This window comes from Centrocercus urophasianus, unplaced genomic scaffold (assembly GCF_019232065.1).
Source record: "Centrocercus urophasianus isolate 14NV4802_14NV808 unplaced genomic scaffold, USGS_Curo_1.0 seq_12, whole genome shotgun sequence".
Taxonomy (NCBI): domain Eukaryota; kingdom Metazoa; phylum Chordata; class Aves; order Galliformes; family Phasianidae; genus Centrocercus; species Centrocercus urophasianus.
Window position 1 is genome coordinate 62,579,880 of NW_024884364.1, and position 12,540 is coordinate 62,592,419.

A 12,540-nucleotide genomic window follows, 5' to 3' on the forward strand; every position below is an offset into this window, starting at 1 on the left:
CAGCGGATTTAATCAATCATCTAAAATTCTCTTAACAGCTTTTAGAAGCATTATGTCAATTTACTGCTTTAAAATCTTAGCCCTGTGCTGGAGTTGCAGATCTGCAGAACATTTTCTTAATTATTCCCAATTTTTTCCTATGTGAAATTACATAAGAAAGCATTATCTTTTCTCATCTCTAGAATTCCATGCTGTGAGCTTGCCTTTTTCACACATGAAAGAGTCAATCTGTGACTGTATATTTAGAAGCTGATAGCCCTTTTGCTTGTTGCAGTCATTTCAAACTTCAGTGCCACTGTGAAGCACTTGTAGCAGAAGTTGCAGGTGTATGTATACATCTCCATGTAGTATGTGGAAATTGAAATGTGAACTCAGCAAAAACTTAGAGCAGGCAGACTGTCTGTGAAACCAGCAAAATACCTAGGTTTCCAAGTGTGAAGAATATGTTAGTTGGCCTGACTGCATACTGATTCCCACTCCCCAAGCAGTCATTTCATTAAAAAATCAGTAAAAGTAGGGAAGGGAGTGGGCTAGGAACAGGAAGATCACCTGCCAGCTGATGTGGAATAGCGTGGCCCTTTTACTTTGCCGTAAGCATCTTGCATTCATATCCGCGCATAATCCAGCTTCAACAGGCAGCATCAGAGAAGCCCCACTGAAAACCATTATTATTAAATTCTTTTTTCCCTGGAAACAAAGTCCATTTTTTCTCTTCTCGGCAGCAGAGGTAGCAAACAGAAACCTGCCAAGTTTAGCTTCAGGCAATAGATACTTCTGGAAAAAGCAGCTGTTGCCATAACTGCCAAAAGAGAGTGAAGCAGTTATTTGTATCCAGGTGTTCAGCTGAAGCACCAAAGTACATGGAACACAGAGTCCGTAGCATATTTACCACCTGGCACCAATTATGTATTCATGGATGTCTGATTTCTCTCTAGTTACTTGGGAAATTTAGGTCAAAACAGGGAGGCACCCAGGGAAGTGGGGCATTTGCTGGGGCAGAGATAGCCCATCAAGGGCTGTGACAACACCATATTCTGCAGGAACTCTATGCTCTAATTACTCTGCCACTGCCAGGCTGAGAGCAGGATGCAGATTAAGACTGATAGACAACTGAGCATGAACTCCCTGCTTAAATTAAGGAAATAAAGCCTGATGTGATACAATTAGCACCTCTACCTTCATCTGTGCCCAGGTATTTAGGCAGTCTAAACAGATTACAGCTTGAATGTGCTCTAAACAGGCTATCCAGGACTACATGGGCAGCCTGGAATACCAGCTCCACCGGGAAGCAAGGGAGAAAGTGGACGAGCAGGCGTGAGCGGACAAGCTGGTCCCAAAGGGACAAGAGGTGATCCTGGACTACAAGGGAGACCTGGGATTCCCGGTTATCCCGGACCAAAAGGTAAGGACAGGAGATGCTGATCATCTATAGAGGGGAACCCTCTATGCTACAACAGTTTGAGTGTCATGACTTCAGAATTCATGTGATCTGTGTTAAAATACAGTAATGTCACATGTCTTTTTGCATCAAAGGTCGTAAGGGTGAACAAGGTGTCATTGGCTTTATTGGCACAGTAGGATTTCCAGGTGATCTGGGACCCATCGGACCCAAGGGGGATAGAGGACTTACTGGTGAGTAATTACAGTCAGACGTGTGACTGATTTCTAAACTTTCTGCAGCCACACAGTGCTGATGTAGGTGGCCTTGCCTTTATACCAGGTAATGACTCCAAAATCAGAGCCACTTTCAAGGGGAGAAAAAAAGATTTCTTGGTATGAACTAATTCTGCAGAGTATACATACTGGTTGTTTAGAAATTTATACATCGTTTATCTGTGTTTCCAGAAGCCCATAAAAAGATGATGCTCCACCTCAGGAAGCTGTTGGCTTTTGGGGGGGAAACTTCCCAGCTTCATATGTTGTAACTGAGGGAAGCACCATTCATTTCCTTCAGCTTATCTTTATGCTGCCCAATAAAAAACAATTCCCATCCTCATATATGTTCTCCTAATATAAAAACCATAAATCTTACAATGGAGGAAGTGTATTGCAGACACTTCAGAACAGTCCCTCTCTTGCATATGCAGCCAAGTAACACCAACACGTCTGTGAATGAAAGCATGTGAAGGCAAGTAAGTTTTGTTTTTTGTTTTTTGTTTTTTTAAATCAAACTGCTTTGTCTTGTTTCTTATCACAGGCTTTCAGGGCCCTCCAGGCTCTCCTGGGTTGCCGCCTCTTCCTCCAAGGCTGGTTGCTGAGCAAGGTTCACCAGGTCCCCGTGGAAGTACAGGACCTCAGGGAAGTCCAGGTGATACAGGACCTCAAGGTCCACCAGGAGAACCAGGTAGGAACTGTACACTTCGTTCCTCAACTCAGTTGCTGTGAATAGTGAGACCACCAGTGCACTGCTTTGGTTCTCTTCAACTCAAAACCATATGATTCAGAAAGGAGAGTCAAACTCGGGCTTTTCAAAGCTAGAGTCCTGGCTTTCCTCTGCTTCCTAACACTCAGAACTTAAGCAGAACAGGAGAGAACTGTTGACGACATTTGCACAGCCAAAGCAACATAAAATATGGATACAGTCAGTTAAATCAAGACCAAAAGTCACTGAAAAACTCATCCTTGTGGGCATGCTTTTGATGCAGGAAATGTAGTGACACACAGAGCAGATACAGCGCACCTCTTACTACTGGTCTCATTAGAAACATGTGGTGGTAACAAGAGTGAAAGATTAAGGTGGTGGGTGTCATGTAGTCTTGATCCTAGCAATCTTTTCCAGTGAATTCACTGCTCCTCTTTGAGCAGTAAGATCTTGCTCTCAGTGTAAACTGGTAAAACTGGCAGACAGGACTGAACACATGCAAATAGAGTACATGTTAACGGAGTAAGTCACTGTGCTCATCAATGTTGGTGCAAGGTTTCAGAGGCTTACCTGGAGAACCAGGACTCCAGGGCAGAGGTGGCATTCCAGCTCCTCCTGGATCCAGAGGTGAACAAGGAGCAATGGGGTTTCAAGGTCCAGTGGGATTTGAAGGTAAGAGATTCACACAGCATTTCTTCTCTCTTTCCCATTTCACTGTTTTAAATTGTTCTGTAATTATTATATCACTGGATGGGAGGAGGGAGGCTGGAGAAAGCTCATGTCTTTGCACATTCTTCACAGGGCACCACTAACTTGTAAAAAAGGACGCACTGTTTTCTAAATAAGTTTTGATAGGTGTAGATGGCAGTCAACTCATGAGAGTAAGTTTTTGATCTGAGTGTATATATTGGTTTATTTCAGCACAGTGTTTTGCTAGCACTTAAACAATGTTTGAGTAGGTGTTATTTGGATAGATTATGTTTAAGGGATTGTATTTGTGAAAAAATACTTGAGTCTTTATCCAGTCAAAGAGCAGCAAGATTGCCACCTTAATAAGCCAAGTACAAAGAGCATAATTGTAGCCATATGAAGCAAATGCAAGCAATAGAAAAGCTTTTGGTTAATCTTAAACTAAGAAAATGTTGTGAGGAAACAGATCCTCATCTGTGTTGCACAAATCCTGCTGAAATCCATCAGAACTTTATCTGTGGCTTTCCCTGGCTCTGATAGTGAAATACACCATGTTAGGAACCAATGAGCCTGTTACAGCACCAATCTGCTTCAAAACCAGCTTTTCTAATCCTAGAGCTACAGCTTTTTAAACAATAACTTGCCATAAGAAGAGTTATCTTGCAATTAATCTTTGCTCATGGGCAGTTTAGCTAGAATATCAGTGAGCATTTGTGAGAACACAAACTGAATTGTATTATTCTTCTCTCTTTCATCTAAGGCCAGCCAGGTCGCCCCGGTAGCCCCGGGCTGCCAGGCATGCCGGGTCGCAGCGTTAGCATCGGCTACCTGCTGGTGAAGCACAGCCAGTCTGACCAAGAGCCAATGTGCCCAATTGGCATGAACAAACTCTGGAGTGGCTACAGCCTCCTGTACTTCGAGGGACAAGAGAAAGCACACAACCAGGACCTAGGTACGTGCAGGTGTTGCTAGCAGCAGCCTCAACTCCATGCCACTGACTGAAAAGAAGAAAAAGAAATGGAACTTAGAGAAAGCTTGGATTTCAGTATGCAAGCTTAGGAAGCACCAAAAAGAGAAGATAAAAACTGTATGTCTCCATAGAGTGTCCCTGAGAGCTTGCAATTGTAAAGCCAGTGACACATTATGGACTGCAAGGTTTTACTGACACTCACTTAGGAAAGGGCAGGAAAGAACACTTGCGTTCTGCAAGAATGATTGCCATAATTTCTTTTCTTTCTTTTTTTTTAAACAGGGCTGGCTGGCTCCTGCTTGGCTCGTTTCAGTACAATGCCATTCCTCTACTGTAACCCTGGGGATATTTGTTATTATGCAAATCGAAATGACAAATCCTACTGGCTCTCAACTACAGCACCTCTTCCAATGATGCCTGTGGCAGAAGAAGAAATTAGGCCATATATCAGCCGCTGCTCTGTGTGTGAGGCCCCAGCTGTGGCAATTGCTGTCCATAGCCAAGAAGCTTCTATTCCTCGCTGCCCCGAAGGCTGGCGCAGTTTGTGGATTGGATATTCCTTCCTTATGGTATTTGTTCTCCAGTGTCGCATTCTGTATGGCACTAGATTTTAAGCATGAGTCTTAGATGCTAGGAAGGCTGCTCTGTCTTAGATTCAGTAACATCAGAACGATGCTTCATCCTGAGGACCTGGGGAACAACGAAAGTCATTCCTAGGAAGCAAAAATGAGAAGCAAAATTCCTGTGAATTGCAGAGAAAATGGCTAGAATAGTAATTTGGAGTCCTTTGTCAGAATAGTGTCTGGAGTCTTTATGTGCAAAAAGTGTCTGAGAGCAGAACACCGGGACAGCTGTGGCTTAGAAGGTACAGCCATGCTGAGGTGCAACCAAAGCCTACAAAGCATTTTCACAGCTAGCAAAAGAATCAGGGATGTACCTCATTACTAAGAAGCTGATGTGGAGGAAAAACAAGATAAATCCCCTTCTTTTGGATACTGAAAATCGTTGCTATTTAGATTTAGATGCAAAAATGTTACACTCAGTCTGGAAAGAGAGAGAGTCTCCTGTTGCTTTAAAAGTTAATCATCAATGTATTCCCCCTAAGCAGCTGAGGCCCCTCGTTGTGCTCAGCGCAGAGCGGAGGAGCTGAGGGGAGGCCTGATGGCAGTGCAGCTCCTCACAGGGAGCGGAGGGGCAGCGCTGAGCTCTGCTCTGTGTGACAGCGACAGGGCCAGAGGGAACGGCATGGAGCTGTCAGGGGAGGGCAGCTGGGGGAAGGGAAAGGGGCTGCAGCACAGCGCGGTGGGCATGGAGCGGGATGCACAGGGCTGTGGGCACGGACCCCAGTGCCAGAGTGCAAGGAGCCGTGTTGTTAAGGCGGGAAAAATAGAATAAGATTCATTTGGCAGAAATCATCACAGAATATCTCTAGTTAATCTTTTCCACAAATTATTTGCTTTTCAAAAGTTTCAGTTTTTCTTTTTTATGAAAAAAAGGAAAAAAAGGAAATTTGATATTTTTCACAAAGATTTGAGAAAAGGCGGATCAGGATTTTTACAAGCCTTATATTTGACCTTTCTCTTGCTTCTTGGAAAAGCCCTTGATAGCAATCTCATAGTTCCTTCCCAGGAATGCCAAGGATTAATTGTTTGTAAAGGTAAACATTCAGCATTGTTAAGGGCAAAGCTGTCACCTTAGCAAGAAGCTTTTGCCAGGACAAAGTCTGCCAGCACCACAGAACATACAGTGAGAAGTGTTTTAGAAGAGTCAGATCTTCAGTTTCCCATCTAATACTCCAAGCAACTGAAGTATTTGTCATACACATTTTTTTGCTTCTCATGCAGCTGTTGAAAGAGAAGGGAAACAGGCTTCTGGTTATGTCAGGCTACATATTGTTTTACTGCCTTGGTTGAGATTTGTCACCTCCTTCCCTTGGCGCAATCATGAAGGAGTCACCATGGACTCCTGCCCAAGCAGCCTTGGAGATTGGTAAGGTTTCATGTGGAAAGGGTACACAGCTGTAGTGCTTCCTGGAAAGGTGTAACCCCTGCAGAGGGACGGGAAGCTCTGGCCAGAGAAAAGGAAGCTGTTAGAGACGCAGAGTTGGTGTACACTGAGCATAGGAATATCACGGTCCTTGTCCTGAGGTTGCCAAGCAGGACTGCTCCCAACCCAGTACTTGGAGAACACATGCAGTTTTTTTCTGGCTGCTTTGTAGATCCAGCTGCAGAGGTCTCAAAGCTGTGAATCATAGAATTGCTCAGGTTAGAAAAGACCTTAAAGATCATGGAGTCCAACCACAAGCTAACCATCCTACCCTAACTCTAACAAGCCTCCGCTAAATCATGTCCCTGAGCACCACATCCAAATGGTTTTTAAACACACCCAGGGATGGTGACTCCACCACCTCCCTGGGGAGCCAATTCCAGTGCTTAACAACTTTCTGCAAAGAAGTTTTTGCTGATATCCATCGTAACCTTACCTTGGCACAACTTGAGGCCATTTGCAATCGTCCTGTCACAAGTGCAAAGAGACCAGCCCCACTCTCGCTATAAGCACCTTTCAGGTATTGGAAGAGAGCAATAAGGTCTCCCCTCAGCCTCCTTTTCCCCAGACTGAACAGCCCCAGTTCCTTCAGTCTCTCCTCGTAGGCCATATTCTGCAAGCCCTTCAGCAGCCTTGTTGCCCTTCTTTGGACCTGATCCAGCACCTCAGTGTCCTTTCTGTACTGAGGTGCCCAAAACTGAACACAGTACTTGAGGTCAGGCCTCACCAGTGCCGAGTTCAGTCCTTCTACTTACCAACTTTGTTTATCTAGAGGGATGCTAGAACAGTTTCACTCTGAAGCTTTACAGCTTACTACATCATCTTGCGATTTGTAACACAGCCCACGTGTTGTGTTTAAAAAAATAAATAAATCTAAAACCTCAGCAACATGCAGCCCTGCCCACAGCTCAGACTCCTTCACTCCACTCCAAGGTGGCCACTTGTCTTCCTTGTGGATATGAACACGGTGGGCCTCTGAGTGTAAACCAAGGCAGTAATGTTACAAAAGTTAGGCGCTTTTATAATACAGTGCTTATTAAAACGTAAGCAGGCAAACATACATACCCAGCAGATTTCTTCCTACATTTACAGATTTAGCAAGTGTATTTTCCATTTCCAGCAAAAGCATTTTCCATGCTTTCATTTATATTGCAAATTCCTTCCGTTTTTAAGAGAAAATTAAACTCTGTCACTTCTGTAGCTGTAAGCCCTCAGGCAGACCAGGAGCGCCTGTTTGGTCAGAGATTCCTTTGACAGAACACAAGTAACATTAGCTTGTTACTACTGTCTGTGTCAAAGGTAGCAGCTGAGTGGTTTCAGATGCATAAGCTTGGTGCAATTTGCAGTTAATGAAATTCTGATAGAGGGAAGCTAGTTATTTGTATAGAAGCCAAATCTTTGTTTCCATAGACTTCTTATAGGCTATGTGGAATAAATAAGACTTTATAATGAGGAAAATTCAGGTTAGATATATGGAAAAACATCCTTCTCAGTGACAAAAAAAAAACAGAAGAACAGGGTTGCCCATAGAGGTGGTGAAAAATCCATTCTCAGATATCTCAACAACTTGTCTGTGCCTTGGAACAACCCAGTGCAACTTTGAAGCTGCTCAAAGCAGCTTTGAGCAGAGGACTGGCTGAAGTGACACTGAAAGGGCCCTTTCTCACCTTCATGATTCCTCATTTATAAGATTTGCAACAGGGAGAATCCTAACTCTAGAAAAGATGTTTGTCAGAAATGGCATCAACACTTGAGATAGTTCCTTAGTATAAAGCATAGCCAAACCCTTAATCTTACACAGCTGCAGGATCAGTCGCTCTGGGTTTAAGAATTAGGAGCACTTCTAGTGCTTCTCCTGTCTTCCCACGCATAATGTGTTGATGGCATTGTCTGAGGTTGTGCTCTGAACGTTGCCCTCCTTGTCTCCTTTAGCACACTGCAGCCGGCGATGAAGGTGGAGGACAGTCGCTGGTCTCTCCTGGGAGCTGCCTGGAAGATTTCAGGGCTACTCCTTTCATCGAGTGCAATGGGGCACGTGGAACCTGTCATTACTTTGCCAATAAGTACAGCTTCTGGCTCACTACTATTGACCAGCCCTTCCAAAGCAAGCCCTCGGCAGATACACTCAAGGCAGGACTCATCCGAAGCCATATCAGCAGATGTCAAGTCTGTATGAAAAATTTATAGAAGCCTTTCATAGTGTAAGGAACCTGCTTACCATCTAGCACTTGTACAGTGAAACCTTCTAGGATGTTTAGACATTTGAATAAATCATGTTGGTGCTTTTTTAACTTATTACCTCAAAAGCGGAACGGAAAGATGATGTTTAAGTGTATAAAAGCAAAACAAGCGTAACACAAATTAACACACAGACCTAGTGCTGTGTTCTTCTGCTATACAGTGCATATATATGTTTTTGCTAGTCTAACAGATGTTGCAAATACTCACGCCTTTGAAGCACAAAAAACTTCAGAAATAAAAGCTTACCGTGGTCAGATACCCACTGCATTTACTTTGATATATACATCTCTTCTATTATGGTATTTGTCACAATGCTAAACACTAACAGCTACAATTCAAACCATTAACACATCGTGATCACGCTGAGTGTTAAAGCCTTGCAAAATTTTGACACTGTACAGTGGAAGGTGCTTACATCCACCATTAAAATCCATGACTGTTTTATGATCAGGCATCTCAAACACACTCAGAGCAATCAGCTTTTCATTGTATTTGTGGGGTTTTTTTAAGGCTCACAATTTCCTAGCACTTTGTCACTAAAAATAGAGAAGCCCACAATTGAGTGACCACAAAATGCTATCTTTTCCTATGTTGGTTAGGAGACTATATGATAATCATCAGCATATTGTTTTACAAGTCTGGCCATCTTTTTCTGGATGTGCTCCAGACACTGCTGTCAGACACAGGATTTGAATGTTGGGTGCTCCCCAATGGAGCCAGGAGTTGGACTCAGTGATCACAGAATCACAGAATGGCAGGATTGGAAGGAACCTCAAGGATCATGAAGCTCCAACCTCTCCATTTAACCAGGCTGCCCCGGGCCCCATCCAATCTGGCCTGGAGCACCTCCAGGGATGGGGCATCCACAACCTCTCTGGGCAGCCTGTTCCAGCACCTCACCACTCTCTATAAAGAACTTCCCGCTGACATCCAACCTAAATCTTCTCTCCCTCAACTTAAAACCATTTCCCCTTGTCCTGCAGTTATCACCCTTTCCAAGAGTTGATTCCCCTCCCCTCTGTAGGCTCCCTTTAGGTACTGAAAGGCTGCAATGAGGTCACCCTGCAGCCTTCTTTTCTCCAGGCTGAACAAGCCCAGCTCCCTCAGCCTGTCCTCACAGGGGAGGTGCTCCAGTCCCCTGATCATCCTAGTGGCTCTCCTCTGGACCCTCTCAGCAGCTCTCTTTCTTTCTTGTACTGGGGGTTCCAGACCTGGACACAGTACTCCAGATGGGGCCTCACAAGAGCAGAGAGGGACAATCACCTCCCTGTATCTGCCGGCCAGTTCGGAGCCCAGGATACCATTTGCTTTCCAAGCTGCAAGAGCACACTGCTGGCTCATGCTAAATTTTTCATCAACCAGGACTCCCAGGTTGTCTGCAGGGCTGCTCTCAAGGGCCGCTCCTTCCAGTCTGTATAAACGCCTGGGATTCCTCTGGCCCAAGTTCAAAACCTTGCACTTTGCTATGCTGATCCTCATTAGGTTCACCCAGGCCCACCCTTCAAGTCTGTCGAGGTCCCTTTGAATGGCATTCCTTCCTTCCACCATGTCAAACGTACCACCATGTCAACGTGATCCTTGTGGTTCCCTTCCAACTCAGGATATTCCATGGTGCTGTGATTACAAAGGTCCTCTGTGTTGTGGGCATTCACCTGTGTGATGCTACTCACAGCAGCACCGAGTGGTTTTGAATTGCAGCTCTTCCCCTCTGAAAGCAGCCACAGGTAGCGACCGTGTGCTGCTGCAGCAGCAGTTGCACGTAGGAGAGGCTTTCCAGGTCAGCTTACGGCTTGATGCCACATCACCTCCAAAGCTGGAGCCCATGCTTATGAAAACAAAGGGGAAGGAAGCAGGGCATTTATTTGGCACCATCTCTTCCCATGAAGAACTGTGTCATTGCATGCCAGGCTTGGGAAATCCCCAAATAGCCAGCTCTTCCCTTCTAGAGAAGAAAGCAATTTAATCCAGTTGTCTGTCATTGCTGCAGGAGAGGGGGGGGAAGAATCAGTTGCAAATTATTCTCTTCCTCCTGGCAAAGTCTGGTTATATATTCCCAAACACCAAAAACTGAAATCAAAGAGAAAAATAATTGCTGATATCAAAGTCACTGGTTCACTCCTGCTTCGGGTGCTTATTGGCTTTTGTAATTACATTCCATCCTCACTGTGTCATAAATAAATGGGTTTTTTATACACCTCTATTTGTTGATTATTTCCATTTTTTAGCAGGTTTTGTTGTTGTTGTTTTCCTAAAATAAAATGCATATGGACGGCTCTTTTGAATTGCTTTCTAAGGCAATAACAAAACAGAGGCACTGCTATGAAGAGCCTTCCTGAAATTCAAACTCTTCAACCAGGAATACACTTTGAGGCACTTAAATCCTTCCGAGAGGAAACCTGCAGTTCAGGAGCTGCTCTTTTAGGCTGATGTGGTGGTATTTCACCTGTTGTCACAAAGGGGAATTTTAAGTCAATAAATAGTGATGCAGCAAATTAAAGCTAGATATTATTCATGTTCACCTATGTCCAGGACACCAACACTGACCAACTTCAACAAGTGTTACCTCTGCAAAAATGTAAAGTGCAAGTGAAGGTCAAGTTCTCAGCCAGCAGGGTTTCTGGCCTACATTAGTTGTGCATGTAATTACATAGATCCACAAACAGAGAATTCCCCTGTGCTTGAAATCAGCTCACTGATCATATTGGAGCGATGAAGGGCAGGCTCCAAACAAACCAAATCTGCCACTGTTTCTTTCAGCTAAACCAAATCCCTAGAATTGCAAACGCTGCCATCCGCATCAGCCAAATCTGTTCCACATTTGCCCGTCCTTTCAGATTGCACGCAGCAGTGACAGACACCTGAGAGTCATCAATTTGCCTCTTCCAGATCTTGCCAGACAGACATACTTGTGGGACAACCGGACATTACATCACTGAGGGTTTTTACAGTTTGCAATGCCTGTAGTGCAGCAGCTGAAAGGATTTACGAGAATTCGAGTTGAGGTTATACAAACCAGTGACAACTATTGTGTCAGCAGCAACAGCTGAGCACTCAAGACTTCAATGACTGATGCATTGCCTAATCTTCTTTTGCAGCTAGTTCATTTTGAGGAATTCAGCAGACGGGTCCTTCTCCAAAAGTTGCGTTTCCTCTCTCGTTTCTGACTCGCAAGCCGTTTGCTCAGCATTGTACAGCAGAACGGTATGAGTCAAAATGTGGGCATGGGTCAAGAAACAAGGAGGGGGAAAAAAATCATGCCATGCATGTGCAAAGTTTCATATTCTGTTTGCGTATGTCATGTGCTTCAGATCCACACACCGTTTAGAATCTTAGCGTTCTAAACATAGCACTTTTGTTTCCTAAGCTTCTGCTGTTTGAAAATACCTTGAAGTGGAGCACGCTGCTCAGTGTGGAGAAAGGTCAGCAAGGATACGTCCCCCTCCTCTGGCAGCAGAGCACTGCTGCACCAGCACAGCCAGAGTAAAATCAATGCAACTCGACCAGGTGACACCAATGCTTTTCTCACTGTATCAACCAACTCTGCCAAGTACACTGCATGATTGGGCTTGTCCAAGGCAGCTGGAAATAGAACAGAGGAAAGGCACAGCAGCAGGCATGCCCCTGTAACGGGCGGTATCCAATTGCTGCTAGCAGGCAGGGTGCACGCTCACCCCTCTATGGGTTTGGCTGCACCTTATTTGGGTGACAGACTGCAGCCCTACCCCTGCCTCGCTCCAGCACGAGGATGCTCACTCGCACTGCTTTCAGCCTGAATATTGTTGGGCTTTCCACTGTGACATGGAGAAGGCCATGGCCAAGCCAAAACAGGCAGACAGCCCAGCCTTGGCTGCAGACCCACCACTGCCTGTCCCATCCAGACCTACCCCTCAGGTAGCAGCCTGGCTCAGCTGGTACAGGCAGGCCATGGCTCATGATCACCTGGTGTCACCAAAAACAGTATCTGCTTTGCTGTCTGCATGCTCCATATAATCTAGACAAACACAACATGGAAAAGAGGGAACAATAAGTACTTGGAAAATGAGTTTCCTTATCTGCAACAGGGCAGGCAGAGCTTCACACAACACTGGCAACTCTCATGCAGAGGCATACCCATGCACAGCCATACCCATGCACAGCCATGAGAGGCCTGAGTCGAGACCATGCACTGGAATTGTTAATGAGAAAAGCAGCTTTGGGAGGGCAGGGTAATACACAACACTTGGCAGGACAC

At 44.9% G+C, this 12,540-nt stretch overlaps 1 protein-coding gene across 1 annotated transcript in view; it reads left to right on the plus strand.

Annotated features, from left to right (window-relative positions):
- The window catches only part of COL4A2 (collagen type IV alpha 2 chain), a 135,191-nt gene extending 126,624 nt beyond the window's left edge, over positions 1-8,567 (plus strand). The window contains exons 38-44 of the mRNA XM_042810331.1: positions 1,241-1,402; positions 1,534-1,632; positions 2,198-2,344; positions 2,918-3,034; positions 3,813-4,004; positions 4,305-4,591; positions 8,001-8,567. Of these exons, the coding sequence (XP_042666265.1) occupies positions 1,241-1,402; positions 1,534-1,632; positions 2,198-2,344; positions 2,918-3,034; positions 3,813-4,004; positions 4,305-4,591; positions 8,001-8,255 (1,259 nt within the window). The 3' untranslated portion in view covers positions 8,256-8,567. The remainder of the gene's footprint in view (positions 1-1,240; positions 1,403-1,533; positions 1,633-2,197; positions 2,345-2,917; positions 3,035-3,812; positions 4,005-4,304; positions 4,592-8,000) is intronic.
- Positions 8,568-12,540: the final 3,973 nt, after the last annotated feature.